Source organism: Quercus lobata, chromosome 12 (assembly GCF_001633185.2).
Source record: "Quercus lobata isolate SW786 chromosome 12, ValleyOak3.0 Primary Assembly, whole genome shotgun sequence".
Taxonomy (NCBI): domain Eukaryota; kingdom Viridiplantae; phylum Streptophyta; class Magnoliopsida; order Fagales; family Fagaceae; genus Quercus; species Quercus lobata.
In genome coordinates, this window is record NC_044915.1 from 9,415,307 (window position 1) to 9,438,605 (window position 23,299).

Below are 23,299 nucleotides of genomic sequence, written 5' to 3' on the forward strand. Positions count from 1 at the left end.
CTACAGGTGGGGAGAGAGAGAGAGAGAGAGGACCTATTTGTTTATGTTCTTTTATTGAAAAGAAACTAGTCATCAAGTCCAAGCCTAGGTTTAGGCTTTACAAGTTTCAACATAATAGTGAGTTTGTGAGCAAGCTATCTAATTAGTATGAGGAATTGAGGATCAATTTAAATATGCAGAATATAATATGTTTATATGTATATTTATAATAAAACTATATACTTATAGTTGTTATTATTGATATATTTTTCTAATATTGACTTGTATATATTTAGAAAAGTAAAGTGACGTTTGTTATTTATACTATTTAAAATTGATTAATGTTTCATAGTTTTTATTGCTAACCTTCTAATTTCTAATTTTTTAATATAAATTCTTGATCTAAAATGTGTAAAGAATATTAATTATGATTAATATGATTTAAAATATAGTTCACATATTACAAACTAACAAGATATATATATATGTGTGTGTGTAAATTTTTTTTACTTTATATATTGTATCAAAAAAAAAAAAAATTGTTATATATACAAACTAGCTTATGTTTTGGATTAAATATTTTTCATATGACAGCTTAATCCTCCTAAAAAGAGTTGTGGCTTTGCTATATATGAATAATTATAGGATTATGCACTTTTACACAACTTTTGTCACAATTGTTCTATATATATGAATGACTGTAAATGGTAAAGAAAAAATTGTGGATTTATGTGAGAGTGACAGACATTCAATCACAATTTATCACATAAAACAATTATAACAAAGTGTGTGTAACCCTAGAATTATTCCTACTATATTAATATGTTTATAATTGCATCGAAAATTTCATAGAAATGTTTTACATTGTTCCTTTCTTTAAGTTGTGATATACCCGAGTGATATGAATGAGTAATTATTTTCGATGTTGATGGTGACATGGTAGGTAGACGGATGATCTTGATCAACTGGTAAGGTGGCACCCACGGCACATATTATATTAATTAGCAACATGTCAAAGAATATTTTTGTGTGTGGTGACATTAATGTATCCCTCTTTCTAGCTTAACATTTTTATTTTTTTTATATAAGATAGAAATTTTACTTTAGTCTAATCTAAGTATATATTGTGTGAAGTTTTAACCTGGAGACTTAAACCCCAGTCTTTGTCTCCTACATCCCACAAACACTTATACTTATGAAGTGACTATTGCACCAAGAATGTGTAGTGATAATCCCTTCTAGCTTATGGCTGATCGGTTAGTAGAATTGAAGTAATTAAATGTCAATTCATTGTTAGCTAACATGTGGAATTATAATTATTTTTTGTGAGGTCACATTAATGTGCCCCTCCTAGCTTATGGTTGATCGGTTAGCAGGATCAAAGTAATTAAACGTCAATTCATTGTTAGCTAACAGATCAGATGGAGTTATAGTTATTTTTTTGTGCACGTGGTGTCACCCTCTTTCTATTATGTGGGTTGCCTTAAGTGCTAAAAACAGGACACTGTTTTGACATATTTTAGTTTTGAAGATTCAAAAACTAATAAAAATAGTATCAAAAACACAGAAATCAAAATCTCAAAAATGTCACTGCCTTCAATTTCACCTGACTAAATAAGCTGAATTAGAAGAATCCATGGGAAAAGCTCTACTCTCAAACATAAGATTTCCATCCATTGTAGTATGAACTGGAACCTTCCGTTAGAGTTGTTCATTTCTATGTAACGAGCAAAAGGCTTGCTTCTTTTTCTTTTTTTGTTTTCTTTATTTATTTATATTTTTTAAGAAAACGAAAAATAGAGAAATGATAAAATATGGCAGTCTTCTCAACTCTCAAAACTCAGCATAATCCCTAAAGCCCACTTCTTCTTCACTCTTTCCCTCTCATCCTCCTCATACCCATTTCTTTCCATGTAAAGATAGCAATTTGTGTTAACAGATCATGTTCATGTTGCGTTAAGGCTATTCGAATGCAAGACTCAACCCTAACCTGACCCATTTAATAATTGTACTAAAACCCCTCAACCCTATTACGATGTGTTTATTAAGTGGGTTGACACAACACAAACAATTTCAACCCGTTTGATAAACACATATTGGGTTAGTGTTGAAATGACCCATTTCAACCCATTTAAAAATTGGCCCAAAATGATTAACATGTTTTTATCTTTTGTAAGTACATAAATTATAATAATATTATAAAAAAAAATTCTACACAAATTCTTTCATAAAAACATCAATTAAAGTATTAATAGCATACAATTAAAAGGTTCTCATTTCAAACTAATGAAGCACCACCCAAATTTAGAAATACACAACTCAAAAAAATAAATTGAAAAGAGATTTTTTTTTAAAATAATTTTTAGCTAAAAGGGTTAGGGACTTTATAATTTCAATGAAAATTTATCCATATAACCATTAAATTTTTTTAATCACTCAAATTTATTTTGGATAAAAATGAAATTTATTTATATGATTTGAGCCATTTTGGATTAATTGTAGGTTAATTAAGTCAACACGAAATTGACACGAACTCATTTGCATTAAATACTAATATGGGAAAAATTGTGTCATTTAGGGCGGAAACAAGGAGGTCGAGAGAGGCAATTGCTCTGCTGGCCCTCCAAAAAAAAAATCAAAGCTAATAGCCTGATTGGTACAAAGCGATAATAATCAAGCTAAGTAAGACAAGTAGCTAAAACTTTGAGCAAGAGAGAAAAGTTTATGACCCTAACATATTATATTTGTTAGGGTTATAATTTTATGTAATTGGCTAATCCTTTGACAAAATGTACTTTACTTGTAATTGGGTAGATCTAAGTTGGGTTTAATACATCAAGAAAAAGATCAGTGGTGGCTTCAGAAATTTTGTTTAGAGGGGTCACTAAAAAACTTAAATGAAAAAATTTTTAGTAAAAAGAGAACTTGAATATATCGAGTTATCAACAAAAAAAAAAAAAAAAAAAGAAATTTACAATTTCCTTCTACAAGTTTTCAAATTTTGAATTGTTACATTATAGTTCATTATAAGTATTTATTGCCATTGTGGGTAGCTTTGACCATTTTATTTTATTAAGTTTGGCTAACATTTTTATTTTTATTTTATACAGTTGTTATTATCTATTTGTCTTTGTTTTTATAAAAATATTTTAAACTAAATGAATAAACTCAACTCATTGGCTTTGTATTAATTATTGATGCACACAACCACACTTATTCATACATAAATAATACACTACATGTCTACTTAACCAATCAAATACTTGAACAATCACTAACTTTACAATTTTTTTTCTTGAATTTTTCTGACTTTATAACAAAAAGTTATTTATAACATGATAATAATACACACACATGCAACAAACCCTCTCTATTTCCGAATTACTAAATTATATAAATTTATATTATATTTAAGGTCATGTTAACGGATGCCCTTATGACAATTGTTATATTTCCCATGAAAGTGGTGTCAAAACATTTCCCTTATGTCTATACTGTATACACAAACTTTCACACACATCATTATTTACACAAATTACATTATAACAAAAAGTAATGCACACAATCAATATTAGACACACTCACATGTAATATAAATTTATAATAAAGAATGACGCTTTCAATTCACAAATACTTACTCTTACTTTTAAAGTTGGAAATATTTGTTGTTAGGTTCTAAGTACTTAGGAACTAATGTATTAGAACTCTAATGTATATTATTGGCAAACCATGATCAAAACAGTTCGTTTAGTTTTGTTTAGACTTGCTCAAAGTTGTGTCTTTTATGTAAAGTTGGAAACAAGCTTTTGCAAAATTAAGTGTGCATTTTGGCCTGGCTTGATCGATCGAAGCTTAGACTCGATCGATTGAATCTTGGGCAGAATGTTTTTTCTGCAGAATTTTTCCAACTCAAACCTAGCCTATTAAAACGTGTAAAGTTTTATGTTTTGCCTTAAGTATAAAAGACAAAACCTAGCCACGTTTTTGAGGTTACTCTATTTATTGTGTGTGTGAATCTCTTGTGAGATCTAGAGGTGGTTGCCTTCACCCATGCATAGGATTATCAAGAAGGAGATTTGATTGAGAGTTTGATGATCATTCAGTTGCTACACTAAAGAGCTTAAAGAAACACATGCGGGAGTGCTTGTACTTGCTGGAGAATCCAAGAAAGAAGGAGTTCGTGATCTCGGAGCTTGCACATGGTCGTGTCAGTAAGTTTCTACTGGTGGCAGGGACGAACGCAGGATTTTAAGCCGGGGGGGGGGGGGCAGAGATAAGCAAAAAAAAAATTTTCAAATACGCAGACATATAGTATTAATAAACTATCAACTAAGACAAATACCCAAAAATCATTGTTTCTTAATATATTAAGATACAATCTACTAACAAAAACAAAAGATGTGAAACACTATTGTTTCTTTATACAATCATCTATTAAAAGGGAACTCGACGCTCTTTCAAATCTTCAAAATCATCTACTATTGAATCCAAACTAAATGTCGAAGCTATATCCTTTTCAATGTATAACATCAAAGAGTCATTCAAAAAGTCATCTTCCATTTTGTTTCGAAGTTCAGTTTTGACAAGTTTCATAGCTGAAAATGCTCGCTCTGTAGTAGCAGTAGAAACTGAAAGAGTAAGCACTAGTATCACCATTCTATAAACAAGTTTGTAGTGATTTGAATTTCCAGTTCTCACTAACCATTGAGACAACTCAGATAAACTTTTCAATTTTTTGAACTCTGGATCTTGGACTACATTATGCTCAAAATGATAAAGCTCCTTCTCCAACACTTGTTTGTCATAATCTGTGAAATCTTGTGGATAGAAATTCTTTACCAACAAACAAAGATCACTAATTCTGAAAGATTTTAATGCCTCTCGAGGTTCTAAAACTGAGCTAAGCCTAAGCAACTCCATTGCATCTTCATTAAACCGATAATTTAGTTCCTGTAGTTGAGAATCTATTGTAGCATAAAAAATATTTACTCGATAATGATGCTCATTTGTAACGTTATCTGGTTGATTACGAGCTCGACCTCGCCTCGCAACATAACGAGCATTCATATCCAGGACATCAATGCGATGCTTCTCACAAAATGATATCACAGTGGTGAGTAAGCCATCCCATCCATCATCTCTAAATTTTTGGATAAGTGCTTTAGTAGATGAAACTAAATGCATGACATTTAAAATGTCTTGAGATTGGCTTTGCAAAGCTTGACAAAGTTTATCAGTGATCTTCATAGTTTCCTTCTCAAGATGCAAGATGAAAACAAATTCAAATGAAGTTAAACCTTCATAAGCTGACTCTCCTTCTGCCCGATTTTCTCCATCAATTGCACCATCAATTATATTTTGTAAAAATTCAACAATTGAACTAAACATCCTTAATAAGCTAAAAACTGATCTAAAATGTGAACTCCAACGTGTTTCTCCAGGTCGTTGTAAAGTGCCAATTTGATTAAGTCCACTTCCAGTCTCAAGCTCTTCAAGATCAATCAAACGTGCTATTTCATTAGCATTGGCAACTTTCAATTGCTCATTGCGCTTGCATGAAGCACTAACAATTTTGATCAGAAAAAGCAATGTAAGAAAAAAATAACTAATGGGAACAACTTGTTTTGATACTTTTACTAATGTCAATTGTAAGTGATGTGCAAAACAATGGATATAGTAAGCATATGGACAATCATTCAAAATCAAAGCTTGTAATCCATTCCACATACCTCGCATGTTGCTTGCTCCATCATATCCTTGCCCTCGAATATTTTGTATATCTAAGCAATATTGAGATAACAAAGAATATATCCCCTTCTTTAGAGTCAAAGCTGCAGTGTCAACAACATGAATAAGCCCAAAAAAACATTCTTTCACAAAGCCTTCTGCATCAACATATCTAAACACCACAGCCATTTGCTCTTTCATGGACTCATCACGAGCTTCATCAACCATTATGCAAAACTTTGCATCACCAATTTCTTCCTGAATGGCCTTCTTCACTTTGGCTGAGAAAACATGTAGAATTTCCTTTTGAATCCTAGGTGATGTGTAGGTTACATTTTTTGGAGCTTTTTCTATTATTTCAGCAACCTTCTCATTCCAAAAAGTCACAATACCCAATGATTCATGAAAGTTCCCACGATTTAATGAACTAAAACTTTCATCTCGACCTCTAAAAGCTATAGCTTGAAAGGCAAGATATCGCACAATAAAAATTGTGGCCTTCAATTGCAACCGATTATTTACAATTTGTTCAGTAGTGAAATGATCAACTACCCTTTGCAAATGCTGCGATTGGTTCATCAAATCCTTACACATTTGCTCAGCAACTCTATGAGCTGAGTTAGGATCTTTTCCTATATGAACTTGAAAAGAACAATCTTTGCCCCCAACCTTTTTCCAATTTCTAAATCCACCAACAATAAATGTATTTTGTCCCACAACCACATTTGGATTATGAAAGACAAAGCAGGGTAGACAATAAGCTACATCTGTTGTAGGAGAATATTCAAGCCATTTTGAATTATTTCTATACCAAGAAGCTTGAAAGCTACGATTCTGCTTTCCACTTTTTTTGAATGTCTCTAGAGGAGGTTGGTGCGGACCTTTTTTAATGTAAGCTCGTCGAATTTCATCACGTTGATTAACATGATATTCCCATATTTGTTTGCGTGTTCCGGGATCATAATCCAAAGAATCAAGGTCAATTCTTTGAAATTGTGTTTGAAAGATTGGAACATCCGCATTTTCTGGAATTGGAACATCCACATTTTCCGGAATTGGAATAGCAACATTAGTTGTTGGCAATTCCACATTGACTTCGGAAGAATTTGAAGTTGAACCTTTTCTTTTGAAAAAATCAAGCATTGTAGTTGATTTTTTCATGATCTACAAATAAAATAAAAATTATATAAGAATTACCGTTATTTTTTTAAATCTGTGTGATAATTTCTTATATTATATGATTTATTTTTTTCTTTTTGTCTTTGGTCTGCCTTTAATGTCTTTGTGTTTAAATTGCCTTTATTTATGTCTCTGTGTTGTCTCTTTATTTATTTATATCTTTTATGTTTTTTGTATCTTTGTGTTGTCTCTTGTCTTCATCTTCCTAATTTTGACCCACTAACCCAAATATCCAATGAATCCCACTACAGACAGTCAAGCACTACTAACAAAAACTTTTCTTAACTTTACCTTTTTTTGTTTTTTTTTTTCTCCCTTGTCACTTGCCTTTGCCCAACAGCAACTCCACTTTTCCCTATTCCCTATTATTATGTCCAACTAATGTCCAACTACCGGTCAACAAAGAAAAAACCATCTGACTATCACTAAAATCTCTACTCTCTCTATCTATCTCTTTTATCTATATAATGCAAGAGCCACAATACAAACACAGAGTCACAAAGCCAAAACCCCCAAAAAAAAAAAAAAAAACACAAACAGTTCAGCCGCAGCACAAAGCACCAAACCACCAAATCAGTTCAATAACTTCAGTTCATCAGTAAAAACACAAACAAGAAACACTTAAAACACCACAAGCACAGTTTCTTTGATTCTCAGAATCTCAGATCACAGATTCACAAGGTTTTGAAATTTGAAGGAAAAGATAAGAGTTAAAGAGTAAATACCTGTGATTTTGTGAAGGCTCGAAGCTGGGCTGGGCAGATCGGGAAACGGCAACCGGCGGCAGCGGCGGCAAGTGGATCTTGTCTCGCGTGGCGGCGTGGGTCTTGCTCGAAGCTGGGTTCGCACTTCGCACTTTCTCGCTCTCTGTCTCTCTCCGTCACGGCGTCACGACGACACCGCTGCGGCGCTGCCTCTCTATCTCTCTCCGTCTCGCTCGTAGCTCTCGCCTCTCGGTCTCTCACTTTCCTTTCTTTTTTTTTTCCTTTGGTTTTTGCTTTCTCTGTTTGGTTTTGGACTGCTAAGGGCTAAAATTTTTTTTTTTTTTTTTTTTTTGTTGTTGTTGTTGTTGTTGTTGTTGTTGTTGTGGATTGACATGGGTTATGGGCTCTGCTCTGAGCTGGCCGGATGATGGGCTAGGGGAAGGGGGGCCGGAGCAAAAATTTCAGGGGGGCCCAAGCCCCTTTTTTTTTTTTTGAAAAATTTTACTTGCTAAAAATTTTTTTTTTTTGGGCCCAGGGGGGGCCCGGGCCCCCTTAGCCTTGTACCTTGGTCCGTCCCTGACTGGTGGGTAGCAATAAGATGTTAGTGGTCTAAGTCGCTATTGTAAAACTTCGATTATTTCATAGTGGATTCAGGTTTACCTTGAGAATTACTAGGTTAAATCCTCCCCAGGTTTTTATCGGTGTGGTTTCCTGGGTCATCATATCATTGTGTTTTTTATTTTTCCGCTACTTTGCATGATATGATTATATGATTGTGTTAACCTAGATCTGAAACTTGGACTAAGTAATCACTTGGCTAATTTACTAGGTTAATTCAGTTGTGTTTTAAGGGGTCTAAAAACAAACATTTGTAATAAGGGTGTATAAAATTTAAGTAAGGGTGTGCAAAAATAATATTTTTAAGAATAAGTTAAAGTATTAAGCTAACAAAAAAAAAATTATATATAATATATATAATATATATATATATATATATATATATAAATTGAAGCCAGGGGTTCATTTGAACCCCTTGAACAAAGTGTAGCACCACCCTTGAGGAAGATTCAGCCAAAAAAAAAAAAATAGACAAGGAAGGTGCAAGTGAGAGAGAGTCACCTTAGGTCTTATCACTCTCTTTCTGGCTTGTTTATGTCATAATTTCCTTCATTTCAAGGACATAGTCACCTAGAGGAGGGTACCCAACAACTCGATTCGTACATTTAGCCCAAACCACTAAATTTTTGTGAACATTTTTCTCACCTTGTTCTTGTGAATTTACAATTTAGGACATGTGCAGCCCACAAATTAGCTTCTTCTTCGTCTTCTTTTTTAGTAAATGTCTGTGGGCTTCTGATATATTTGCTGACCTCTTATTTTTTTTTTTTACAAGATAGAAATTCTACTCTGACCTAATCTAAATGTATATATGTGTGAAGCTTCCTCCTAGAGACTTGAATAATTGAATTCCGGCCTTTGCCCTCCACACTCTACAAGTACTTAATATATATTGAGTGACTATTACACCAAAGGTGTGCGGTGGTTTTATTGACCACTTCTTGAAAAGGAGATGTGAACTTGAATAATTTTTTGATTGAGAAAGAAAAACTTAGAGACATTTTTGCGCATTAGAGACATTTTTGCGCATGGGCCACTCATAAATTTAGCAACTTTTTATTTTTTCCTTTTCTTATTAGAAAATTTTGTGCATGGTACCTAATCCAATAATTTACCATTGACTTCTATAATTTGAATGTTAGGTGGAGGATGTGCCATGCATTGTGGTCGGACGAATAGTTGATAACTGGTATGGTATAATTATTAGGGATTTTTTTCTATGTTTAAAAAAAATTAGTAATTTTCTTTTACCAACAAATACATTGGATTCAAAATTTGCATAACTTATAGAAAAAAAAATGCTGCTGAAATCATATGGAGGCCTAGGGGTGTGCATGAGTCGAACCGGGTCAGGTTTGTGCTCGACCAAGACTTGATCCAAATATTTCGAGTGGGTGAAAAACAAAACCAAAACTGACCTATAATAATGGTTGGATCGTCCGGTCCAAGTCCATTGGGTTTCGGGTTTATGCCAGTTGGTTTTAGGTTTGCCAATATTTTGACAGATTGGTCGAGATCTGGCCGATATTTGTCCGGATCCATCGAATCTGGACTAGATCTCAATGAGATCTTGCTAGATCTGGTGGATTTCAAGTAGCTCTTCGTCGGAAAAGCAAAAATATTGCCAATATTTGTGAATTTGTTGGAAAACATTTGAATGTCACCGGATTTTGTTGATTTTATGGTTGGGTCGGGTGGCTCGAGTTTTTGGGGAGGAAACCCACTAATTGACCCGAAAGTATCAGGTTCTATGGTTGGCGACCCACCGCCGACCGTCGGATTGGTCAGTTCGAGTGGTTGCGGTTCGGTTTCGGGCGGGTCTGACGAGTTGGTTGGGTTTCCAAGTTCAGTGTGCACCCCTATATGGAGCATTTTGTTAGTAACTGGTATGATGTAATTATTAGAGATTGTTTCTATTAAAAAAAAGGGATTTTCTTTTACTAATAAATACTTTAATAAAAATTTGCATAACTTACCACAACAAAATGATGATAAAAACATACGGAGCAAAAAAAAAAAATCAATATTGTGGGTAGAAGACATAATTATGGTCTTTTTCTAAATCAATTTGAAAAATCGGGATGATGATGTTGCTTGAGTGCAACTATTTCATGTAAAATATTAAAAGCTAAGGTAAGATAAAGGGCGTTCACACGTCAATTTAGCTTAAGAAGCAAGTCAACTCGTCACCCAATACGATCAACCAAATCAAGTCGAATAATTTCAAATCACATTGTCATTCGAAGGAATGAGTAAAACCCATGGTTCCTTAGTTTCTTCCATAGATCTTCTACTTGAATTATTGAGGGAGTTGTACTTGTAATGTTGTTTGGATGATTGTAGTGTCTGAAGAATTATTGTAGAAATGGTGCTTGAGAAAGCTAAGAATATTTAAATGAAGCTAATTGAAGAGAGTGATGTCGCATTGAAGCAATCTAATATCTTTCTCAAGAAGCTCCCCCATAATTTTCCTCTCATCCTATTATCTAGGTATTTTTGAAATTATGTCCTTGTTGTCTTTCTCATCATGTTTTCTTTTATTTGTTGTATTTTTTTTGTGCCGAAAGGAAGGAAAAAATAATATGATCAAGATTTGAATTTTCATTTTTAAAAATATATATATTTGGCATGTTAAAAAAAAAAGGAAAAAAAAAAAAAAAAAAACTCACACAAGTCGTACTAGCTAATCCAACCATCAAAAGTTTGGATAAGGGTTACAACTTATTTTTGGTGACCCCTTTATGAGCCAAACTCAATCTAACCCAAATCTAGTTTGGTAAAATTTAAATCCTATCTACTAGACCATTTGTTAGGTCTACTTGTGAGGGAGACTAAGAGGGGTGGAAAATTGAGAAAATAGAAAATGAGGAAGCGATAAAAAAATGGGAGGATAAAAAAATCTAGTTCTCTCATATGTGTTTGGTTGGGAGGATGGAAAAATAGAGAGATGAAAAACTATTGAGAAGAAATTTACAATTATATCCCTATTAATTAAAACAAAAGGTAACACCTTTTTCTATTAAAAAATTGTGTAAGGACACTTCATTTTTATTTTTGTTTTTTTATAAAGAGCATAAGTCAAATGATTCAAAACAGATGGAAAAAAAAATTAAAAAAAAAAATAATTAAGAGAAGTACATAAAAAGAAAAAGAATAAAGAAGAAAACCAAAGGGAATAAAACAGTTGGGTTTAGAAAAAGACAAAAATTAAAAGAAGGAAAAAAAGGGGAAAAAACCCAAAGAATTTATTAAGCTGCACATGGGTTTTTTTGTCTTCTTCTTCATTGAGAGTTTTTCCTCCATTTATTTTATTTTATTTATTTTGGAGAGAAAACTTTTTGATGAGATGAGGGTGAAAACACCTGAGTCCTACCAAAATTTTTTTCCACTCCTCCCTTCAACCAAATACCCACTAAAAATATTTTTTCTCCACTTTTCTCTTTTTATTTTTATTTTTTATTTTTATTTTTTTGATTTGTCTCTTTTTTTTCCTCAAAAGATTATTGTGAAGGGAGATTCTAAACTATGTGTTAATGCTTTAAATTCAAGTTTAATGTCTGTTGAGTGGTCAATTTCCACCATGTTGAGTATGTGATTGAGCTTAGCAGAGGTTTTGTTAAGTGTGTCTTTAGCTAGGTTAGGTGAGATACTAATTGTGTTGCATAAGTCCTAACTAATTTCCTGTTGTTTATAAGTTTTTTGAATTTTGTAACAAGCACCCTCTTCCTCGTGCCATTTCTAAGCAATTGAGAAAAGATATTGCTTTTCTTATTAGTTAATGAAATTTTTTTTTTTTTTTTTTTTTTTTTTTTTTTTTTTTTTTATCAAAAAGAAAAACCAAAAAAATCAACTCAACTAATAATTATCAAGCAATAAAATCCCTTAATGATGAGGGCACCCTGATTTGTTTAATTATGAAGCCTTTTTATTTATATGCCATACACAACATACTAAGTTAGAGCTTGGGGACCATGGCATGTGGTAACCTTCCTAGAATGTTTTAAGTTTATCCTGCCAAAAAAAAAAAAAAGTTTGACACTATAAATAAGATGAAATTCTCAACAAAAAAAAGTTTCTCTTGCATTCAAGGATAATTTTAGTAAAATACATGAAAAGCTCCCCCAAAAATATTTATATTACACATGATCTTATATTATAATCTTTAACTATATATATATATATATATATATATATTTTTTTTTTTTCTAATTTCACTCCCCAACTTTATAATTTATCCATTCTACTATTTAAGGGGCTTTCCAACTAACTCCAAGATGTGGACTCTTAAGTCTTGAATATTCCAAAATATCCCCTCCCTAATCACGTACAGGATTTCAATTAAGGGGATAAATTTGTAAAATAAAAGTCAACAATTTAAAACCTCCTACTAAACCCACGTTCTTTATAGTTTACCACATCCTGATCTCTTATTCTTTATATTTTTTGAAATTGAACAGACGTACTATGTTTTATGTTCAATTTAAAACTCCTAAATTTTATATAATTTTTTGAGAAATTGTTTTCAAAAATAGTTTTCTAGTGTTTTCTCAAACTACAAAGTTGCTTGGCACTCATTTTCTATTACCATTTCTGTCAAACAAACAATTTAAAAAAAAAAAAAAAAAATTGCACAACCCATTCAAACCTTGCAAGACCAAACAAATCAAAGCTACAATCCAAATTCGATCAAAATGTCCAAAAGAAAATTAAAAGAAAAAAAAAATCTAATACAGTGGATATGGATTATGCACCATCAAGTCGAATCGGACTAAAGGACATGTGCCATTCGAATCAAACTTGAGCTTGGCGCCTCAACTAACCACTTCATCCTCGTGAGACTCAGAGGATAGGGTGGTTCAAATCTCACAGAGAGAGAGAGATGGGTTTAAAGAAATTATTATTTAAATAGACAGTGACTTTGAAAAATGATTATAAAAACAAAAAACACCTCAAAAGATGTTTTGAAATAGAGAAGTGTTACGTCTATAATATTTTTACAACAAATTCTAAGTTATTAATAATATGTTGTTATTGGTTCTAATTTGAACCTACCACTGAAATTACTTTTTTTTTCTATCAATAACAACCGGTAACAACTTGTCACTTAAGATTTGTTGTGTAAGTATTGTGAAAATGTCGTAAACATAACATTTCTCTTTAAAAAAGTCTGTTGAGTTTTGGAAAACATTTTTTAGAATTCAAAAACTAAACACATCTACCATTGGTAGGTCTCACCGTTTTCGATATTTAAATTCAAAAAGAAAAAAGAAAAAAAAATTCAGCTACTAAACAGGTCCGAAGAGTTTAGAGAGTTACAATATATTGCTCTCTCTATATATATGGAGTCACTGAGTCAGTGTGGCAATTTGATTTACAAAGCCTCAAGTGAGGCTGTTGGAGCTGGAATTTGAGTGATGCTCGGTAAAAAATTAAGAGTGAAAGGAAGGATGTTGTAAATGTTCTTTTAAGTTGCATGTATACGGTTTTTTTTTTTTTTTTTTGGACACGTTATTCATAAAGAAAGTTACACCATCCTGCCCAATTTAGGCCCATCGGGCCTGATCCTCTCTCGAGTGTGCTATCCCTTAAGATTTGTTTGGTCAAAGTTTCATGTTATTCCTTACTTTGGATTGGTATGGTTTTGAATTTTACCATCAATTTGTAAGTGTTATATATAAAATTTATTTGAAAGATCAAAAGACTTGGAGTTGTTCTTAATCTAGTTCATTGTTTCCTCATTTAATTTAACTATTATATTCTGTAAGTTGGAAAAATGTTTTACTTTGTATAATTTTTTTTATTTAACATAGACCAAGGAAAGTTAAATACTTAAGAGTCAAATTCACTAGTTTTGTCTTACCTATAATCAATTAAATTCATAGTACTAGCTTTAGAAAATCAATTCTTGTATTCTTATTGCTAGATCATCTGACTAAGATCATGTTTTCCTCATCAACCAAATCATAATTCATCTTCAATTAAATTAAAATTTTTAATTTTATTTTGTCATTTGAATTACTAATCAGTACCCTTTTCAGTAGATTCAACCTCGGACTCACTAAGTCATTATTTCACAACAATCATGCATTTGGGAACGTTATTGAAGTCACAGCATGATCAACAGAATCTCTGGTCAAAGGTGAGTTCCTTTTTTTCTCTTTAGATTCTGCATTTTATAAACAACTTCTTTCTTTCAAAGTTCTAGATTTAGTTCCTTTTTGTTCTTTGCAGGCTCTTTCATTTTTAGTCCAAAAGTTTTGTTCATATAACTTATAGAAAAGGCGTATTTGCAAAACACTAGTTTTCTCAATTCTCTTTCAATACATTTGTTCACATGTGATTTAGTTCACATTAGTTTAGTTTTCATTAATTAAGAGAATTCTATGGTTAGGTCAATTTTGATTAATGAATGATTTTTTTTCTCCCTTTTTCATCATATTTGATTGGTTTTGACTTTTAAAATTTTAACTTATTTCTTTTCAAGTTGTAGTGTAATCTTTCGTAATTACTAATTTAAATTGTTGACATTCTTTGATGAATAATGCTAGAGATACAAACTATTTTACAAATTTTTTTACAAATTACTAATGTGGTGAGTGATTATTGCTAAATGAAAAAGTGATATTATGGTGGACCTAAATGAAAACTAATAAGAGTTGGTCACATCAACATTTTGTAAAAATGTTATAAAATAGTTTGTATTTGTAGCATTACTCTTCTTTGATTTAATTTGATTTGATTTTTCATTTAATTTTGAATTTTATTTTTAAATATGTTTCCTTTTTTTTTAAATATGATATTTTCTTATGTATGTGTGTATTTATTGCATCAATGCAAATAATGTAAGTTCCTATTTGACCAAGAGTACATTCTTCAAGAGGGACCCTGGTCTGTTGATGGAGCTTTACTAGTTATGGAGCGATGGACCCCTAACCTCACACTTAGCCAAATGCATCTAACCTTTGCCACTTTGTGGGTACAAATACACAACCTCCCACTAGAATACCATGATACTGATCTTGCTCATTTTCTTGGAAATTTGTTGGGAGATTTTGTGTCTATTGACTAACATCCCACCTTTCCATGAAACATACGATTTATGAGAATTCGAGTTAAGATTGACCAATGGCTTCCACTGATAGTTGGCTTCATTCTTAAAAGGGATGATGGGCAATATACTTGGGTGGAATGTAGATATGAAAGAGTCTTCAAGATTTGCAAAAGATGTGAAATCATTAGTCATGCTCGCTCACAATGCCATATGGACAAGTTTGATATAGAAGAACTTCTGAGACCAAGCTTATTGAATCCGAGTTCAATACCCCATGGAGTTTGCTCTTGATCTTATGGAAGTAATGTACACTGATGACATCAAAGCATTTTGTAGGCATCCAAGCCGTAGGACCACAAGGGCCAGGTATGATTTTAGTTCTAATCCTAGTCCTACTGAACCCAACCAACCTTAAACACAACCAATACATCAGCACTCAAATCAAACTCAATCACAACCAGCACACCAATCACACCCACCCCCAAATCAACATTCCAATACACTACCACATCCTCCAAATACCACAACAGCCCACCATTACTCTACTCTTTCTAGTGTTGATAGATTTGTGGTAACCAATTTAGATGATTTAGATGTACATCACCCAGAAGCGAGCCACATCAATCCTAATAGTCCAACAAATGATAGCTTTTGGGGAAATAATCTTTTTATGGACTCAGACAATGAACTTGACCCACCAAACACCACAATCACCCATCCCATATCAACCCCACAACTGACCAAAATGCAAATCAATCTAAATGTTGGATGCCACTGGAAGTCTCTAATCTAAGATTTGTTGATGTTGAAGAAGGTTATAGTGGATGGACTAATGTAGAAATTATTAATATGGATTGGGAATTAGCAGCACCATGCAACATGGACTGTGATGACTGCTTAAATTTCTGTGTAGAGCTATTTCTAGTGAACAACCCAGAGGCTTATAAGGATTCAAGCGGGACAAGGTGGAATAAACATTCCCATTTTCATGTGGGAGAGAGTAGTGGAACAGCAAATGATCTGGATGAAATCCAAATCACAACTAGTATTCTTACTAGGATGGAACAAGCTATTCCACAGGAGAGCACTTGGAATCAAGAAATTACTACCTGGTAGAATTCACACAACAGAATGCATAATTTGGAATCAGAAGCTAGCAGGAGCATTGACAATCCATTTTTAATAGGAATAGAGATGATGGTATATCTATCTAATACACAATCCCCTGGCTACATTCTTAGTCTGGTTCAATTGCTTTCTCAGAACACTTTACAATCAATGGACCTATTTTTTCAATAACTGGTCCCTCTATTGTTGTATAACATCTATTCTACTCAACCTATCTACGACTCAAATCCAATAACACACTCACTTCTTGGAAGGCAAACAAGAATTGCAGTTGAAGACATTGTTCCAAGTAGGACTACATCAATGGAAGGATTATCTCCTTCAGCAACACAAGCAGATTATGGCTTAAGACCATCCTCCCCTAAGAGACAGCGTGAAGAGGAAGATGGAAAGACAAGCAGAGTTAATAGGAGAAGATTAAGTTAAGAGCAATGGAATTTTACCAACAGTACTCGCAACTTAAATGAAGATGTTGATCTAATAATTACCTCACTTCAAAACATTGAGTTTGAGAATAATGAGTTTAGTCTTAGACATAGGATCACAAGGCAATCATATCAATTTCAAGAGACTGAAGTTATCTAGAGCAGACTGAATGCAAGAATTGAACATCAACAGAATATAGTTACTAATCTAATACAACTTTTGTCAAACATAAGGCTTTTGAAGGCAACCCAAGAAAGGCCTCCGTAACAACCATGAGGACATTGGTAGGGAACTGTAGAGGCCTCGGCAATACCTCTGCAGTTTAGCTCATCTCAAAAATTGCTAAAACTACCAACCCTTCTATCTTATTTTTAATGGAGACAAAGCAGAAGAAAGGAAGGGGAAAGTATTGGACCCATTAGTGGAATTTTGAACAATCTTGTGAAGTAGAAAGAGTAGGATTATCTAGGGGGGGGGGGGTGCTTTTGTTATGTTGGAAAAATATCGTTTTGACTGTATTAGATGCCACAAAAAATTTCATCCATACTAAAATGAAACATCCTACTTTTGGTTTGTGTTATTTTACTTTTGTTTATGGCCATCTAAAAACCAGCAAAAGAAAGGAAGTATGGGACCAACTTGTTTCCTTCTAGGAGAATATAAATGGACCTTGGATTTGGATTGGTGATTTCAACCCAGTGTTATCCAATGCAAATAAACAATAATCAACCTCCCAAAATTGCCTAAGAGCATCAGATTTGCATACTTATTTACAAGACACAGAAATGATACCATTACAGTCAACGGGATTCAAATACACATGGAAAAATAAAAGAGGTGGGGATGCTCTAGTCCTGGAAAAATTAGACAGAGTGTTTATTCATAATGCATGGTTCCATAGTTTTGAACATTGCACTCTTGAAGCCTGGCCTATCATGGTATCTAATCATGCACCACTAGTTTTAGACATCAACAACATTCCCATCTACCGAAGAAGGCCATTTAGATTCGAAGCTATGTGTCTAATGCGCCCAAGATGTAAACAAATAATCAAGAAGGAATGGCAGAAAAAATCTTAGGTTCCCCTACTTATATCCTTAAATCCAAAATGTGCAATGTCAAGCAAGCTTGCATCAGTTGGAATAGAAATGGATTTAGAAATTTGCACTAGAAACTTTCCAAAATAAAGGAGGAGCTTACATATATACAAAACCATAGTGACACTCCAAAAATTGGCCAACAAGAACGACAAAAACAACAAGAACTCCAACAACTTCTAAATATGGAGGAAGTGTTTTGGGGACAAAAAGCAAGGAAGGGTTGGACAAAAAAAGGTGACAGAAATACTAGATACTTCCATGCTATTGTTCGCAAGAGAAGAGCAACCAATCGCATCATAAGACTTACGAACCACTCAGATCAATGGATAGATGAAGATTAGAAGTTAAGGGAAGATATACAACAACATTTTCAAAGTATCTTCTAATCAAAATCAAACAAAAGTACAGAGAGTATTATGGAGGTCTTGAATACATACACATAATTACCAGGACTCTCGCACCTACATCAACAAATATTGGATAGGGAGTTCAATATAGAGGAGATTAAAGAGGCTGCTTTCCAATTGGGTTCCTAGAAAGCACTAGGCCTAGATGGCATTCTTGCAATGCTTTTCCAGAATTGTTGGGATACAATGGGACAAACAGTAATACAAGCAACATTATGCTTTCTCAAAATATGCTACATTCTTAAGGAACTTAACAACACGTTTATCACTTTGGTTACTAAAAGTCTCAATCCAGAGGAAATTAGTGAGTACAGACTTATTAGCATATGCAATGTGGCATACGAAATTGCTGCCAAAGTTTTAGCAAATAGATTAAAACTAATCATTAATGGTCTTATCACTCCTCATCAAAATGCATTTGTTAAGGGTAGATTGATCACTGACAATATCATCTTGACTCACGAATTACTCCACACAATTAAGAGGAAAAAAAAAAGGGAAGACTTCATTTCGCTACACTGAAGGTGGATTTGAGCAAAGCTTATGATAGACTAAATTAGAATTTTATTGAAGCCATACTTCAGAAAATGGGCTTTAGCCAACAATGGACTCAATTGGAAATGCAATGTGTCAGCATAGTGATATACAACATTCTAGTCAATGGAACTCCCACAAAAAAATTCAAACCCAATTGTGGTATAAGGCAAGGTGACCCACTATCACCATACATATTCATTATCTACACAAATATTCTTTCATGCATTCTGTAGGATTTAGAAGCTAAATGCATGCTAAAGGGAGTGGAAATAAATAAAGGGGGGCTTCCTATTTCACACTTCATGTTTGCGGATGACATTATCATATTCTTCAAAGTTGCCAATCAAACTACAGACAAGCTCAGCCACCCTTCAAAGCTTTTGTGAAATGTCGGGTCAAAAGATAAATGGCACCAAATTAGTCATGGTGGTTAGTCCTAACTGCGATGAAGCTATAAAAGAAGACTTAGCCAGAAAGTTAAAAGTAAGCATTGCAGCAAAGATTGGGAAATATTTAGGGATCCCAGTGGACCTGGGAACAACAAGGAGAGAAATTGGCAACCAAATCATTGATCGGCTACATATTAGACTTCAAACTTGGAAATGTAAACTCTTATCATCTGCAGGGAAGCTAACTCTTATAAAATCGGTCATGCAAGCCATGCCAATATATTCTATGTCAATCCATAGATTACCAAAAGATACATGCAATAGAATTGATAGAATCATTAGAGATTTTTGGTTGGGAAACATTGCAGATGTAAGGAAATTACATACCATAGCTTGGGATACAATTTGCCAACCTAAGGAAGCAGGAGGTGTAGGTATTTGGAAGACAAAACAATTCAATCAAGCCCTCCTAGCCAAACAATACTGGAGAATAACTCAAATCCTCAATCATTACTAGCCACTACTCTTAAAGGAAAGTATTTTCCAAAAGTTCCTAACCTTTAGGGTATGGAAAGATGTCCAGCTACTGCATCCCAAATATGGAAAGGAATATGGAGGACAAAAGAAACACAACTCTCAGGAGCTAAATGGAAAGTAAGAATGGGTGATAGCAATAAATCAAGGGATCCGCTATGGTATAGACCTCGTAATGAAACAACATTGTTAGAATGCCGACTTGACAAAGACATAGTTCGAGATCTTATGGATTCTGAAATAGGTACTTGGAAAGTTGAGCTCATTGCAAATATATATGGCATAAGAGTTGCATGAGAGAGTATAAATACCCCACATTCAAAGTTTGGAGTCCGGATAAAATTTTATGGTCTCAGTTAAAAAAAGGGACATACAAGGTGGATGAAGGATACAAATTGATTACTAAGGAGCAAGATGGGATAGCTAATTATGTTATGAATGGAATGAGCTGGAAAAATCTTTGGAAACTAAAAATCCCATATAAAATCTGTTTGTTCTTATGGAAATTATTACACAATGGGCTATTGACTAGAATGAAGCTAATCAGAAGACAAATTATTGCTAGCCCCAAATGTGTAATGTGTGATCAAGAAGATGAAACATTGGATCATCTTTTCCTCAAATGTCCTTTTGCTAGAGCTTTATGGTTTGCCTCGCCTCAGAACATTCGATCTGATTCTATTCCATCTATTCGACAAATACAAAGCAGGTACTGGACAGGAAGATAACATTCTTACAGATATTAGTGCCACTCTTTGGGTGATTTGGACCAACAGAAATAAGGTTATATTTGAAAATAAAATTGCTGATGTTCAACAAGCCATTTCAAGCACTAGAAACCTCCTGACAAAATGGAAAGCAGATTTAGATGATTGTATCCAAATTGGTTCAACAATTGCTGTAACTATTGGAAACCAGATTCCATGCCAAAATCAGAATTGGCAAGCAATAATAATAGTTGACACAAAAAAGTGTTTGTGCAAAGCTAATTGGAATGGAGGTGCCTTTGTGATAAAAAATCGTTTAGGTCATTTCGTTCGTAAAGGTTGTTATTCATGGCACTCCTGCAATGATGAGAACAACCTGTTATCCACAACCAGAGAAGCATTATAATTAGCTTCACTCCTTGATATAATTTTAGAAAAAGGATTACCTCCCTGACACATTGCTTGACTAGCTTAGAGAACGTCCCCATCATGGAGGATATTACGACATTAAAAAAGATGATTAATATATTCACATCCAAGTTGCTCCTCAACTGGTGCTCCAAGAAGTTCAAGAACTAGCAAACATAGTGTTAATATGTTCTACAAGGCTCTCCTAGATGTGATTTTATTTGGCGGTAACCAAAAAAAAAAAAAATGCAAATAATGTGTAATAATTAGGAAGAGGGATCCAATTTTTATTTTAAATTTGCATGCCTATAAGGAATCCAGCTTAGTGGAACCTTTCTTAGAAAATCATTATGAGATCTGAAGTGGAGGCTAATGATCAACCAAGCTTGGTTGCCAAAACACTTGTACCCTAGCTAACTCCAAACCTATGGTCTCGTTAAAGTCAGACCTCGGCATAGGGGTTCGTTCATTATGGAATCTCCTATTGCAAAGGGAAGAGAAGAGCAAATTCAAGGAATGTGAGTGAACTTGGAAGAAGAAGCGAAACTATTGAGAGTTGAAAAGACAATGGGAACTGATGATGGTTAGTTAGGCATTTATGGAGCATTAAAACCATAAACATTTTCTAGTTAAAAAAAAGAAAAAAGAAAAAAAAAAGGGTTCAACCGATCATTGTAGGGTTTTTGCCTTGGGTTTCTAGCAACTAACCTAATCATAGAATTCTCTTAATTCTAAATTGAATTCTCTTGTTTAGTTCATAGAATTCTCTAAATATGATAAAAATGGAGAAACAATCACTCATTAATCTAAATTGAGAAAAATGCTCACACACACCCCTGAACTTTGAAGTAGTGGCCAAAACACCCCCTAAACTTTTTTTTTGGCCAATTTACTCCATAAATTTTACATATCTACCAAATAAGTACCTCAGTTAGTCTACCATTAAAAATCTAATGGAATGGTCACGTATATCTCACCTGAGCTTAAAAAAAAAAAAAAAAAATCAAACCCAAACCCAAAGAAAAGCAAGGTCTCCGTGATGTAGAAACCAAGTGGTTCCAATTTATATTGAGAGTGCCTACCCCATAGATATATTGAAATTGGTGGGCCTACATAAATATATAAATTCGTAGGCAAACTAACAAAATAGTTCAAGTATATTTAACAGGAGTTTGGATTAAGTCTAGTGTCCAGTAACACTAGACATGTTTGGATTGTGACACGTGTCCATTTTTGGACACATGTCACCATCCCAACGGGTCTAGTGCACTGGAAGCACTGGATCCAAACAGCCCCCATTTAACAGTTGCTTTATGCTAGTTTAAACTAGAATGAAGTTGTTTATTTTATTTTGAGATAGAAGCTGTTAAAATGTTGAAGGGCTTACCAAAGCTTCAAGATGCAAGAACTTGGTCTGGGTATGGTTTTTCAAGAAGCAATAAGCTGCTAAAATATCGAAACTTATTCACCTAATTGTGACCTTTTTCTTTAAAAAAAAAAAAATTGGGTATGGTTTTTCGATAAGAAAAACTAAAGACTTTTAAGAAACCAGGAACTTGGTCTGGGTTAGGCTTTTTGAACCAGGAAAAGCTTAAGATTGTAAGAAATGAAGAACTGGATTTGGCTTTTAGAGACCTTGCTTTTCTTTGGGATTGAGTTTTTTTTTTTTTTTTTTTTTTAAACTCATGTGAGAGACACATGACCATTCTGTTAGTTTTTTAATAATAGACTAATTGAGGTGCTTATTTGGTAGGTATGTAAAGTTTATGGAGTAAATAAGCCAATAAAAAAGTCCAAGGGGTGTTTTGGCCACTACTTCAAAGTTTAGGGGGTGTGTGGGTATTTTTCCCATCTAAACTAGGTGAAATAAAGTGATTACTTGGTTTTTGCGGTAATTAGAAGAATGTGTTACTTGGTACTAATATTAAGAAAAAAATTAGTCTTAAGTGTTGTAAAATGGTATATAATACATCCACACACACACATAAACAACCGCCATTCTCAAAGTAATTAAAAACTTGAAAACTCATTCAACCACAAAGTTTCTCATTTTTCTTATAATGGGGGAATTAAAAACAACATTAAGTTGCCTTGCGACAGGTTTTCCTCATTTGTCAACAAATCACAATGTCAATTTATTTTTTGTTGCATTTAGTTTAATTGGTGATTTGCTGGTGCCTTCTTGGTTTGCATGCAATTAAACCAAATTAATCAACTTGGGTAATTGAATTAATCAACTGGGGTCAAGCTATCTTAAACCAACAATATTAATTAGCAGCATGTTAAAGAATACTTTTTTGAGTGGTCACATTAATGTGCCCTTCCTTCTAGCTTATGGTTGATTGATTAGCTAGATCGAAGTAATTAATCGTTAATTCATTGTTCACTAACAGGTGGAGTTATAA

General features: G+C 33.4%; 1 protein-coding gene across 1 annotated transcript; it reads right to left on the reverse strand.

The window, feature by feature from the left end:
- Positions 1–4,413: 4,413 nt before the first annotated feature.
- Positions 4,414–10,079, reverse strand: LOC115970193. The gene is made up of 3 exons (XM_031089854.1): positions 9,626–10,079; positions 5,291–6,824; positions 4,414–5,119 (listed from the first exon to the last, which is right to left on the reverse strand). Exons 1-3 carry the CDS (start codon positions 10,077–10,079, stop codon positions 4,414–4,416), a joined length of 2,694 nt encoding a protein of 897 aa, XP_030945714.1.
- Positions 10,080–23,299: the final 13,220 nt, after the last annotated feature.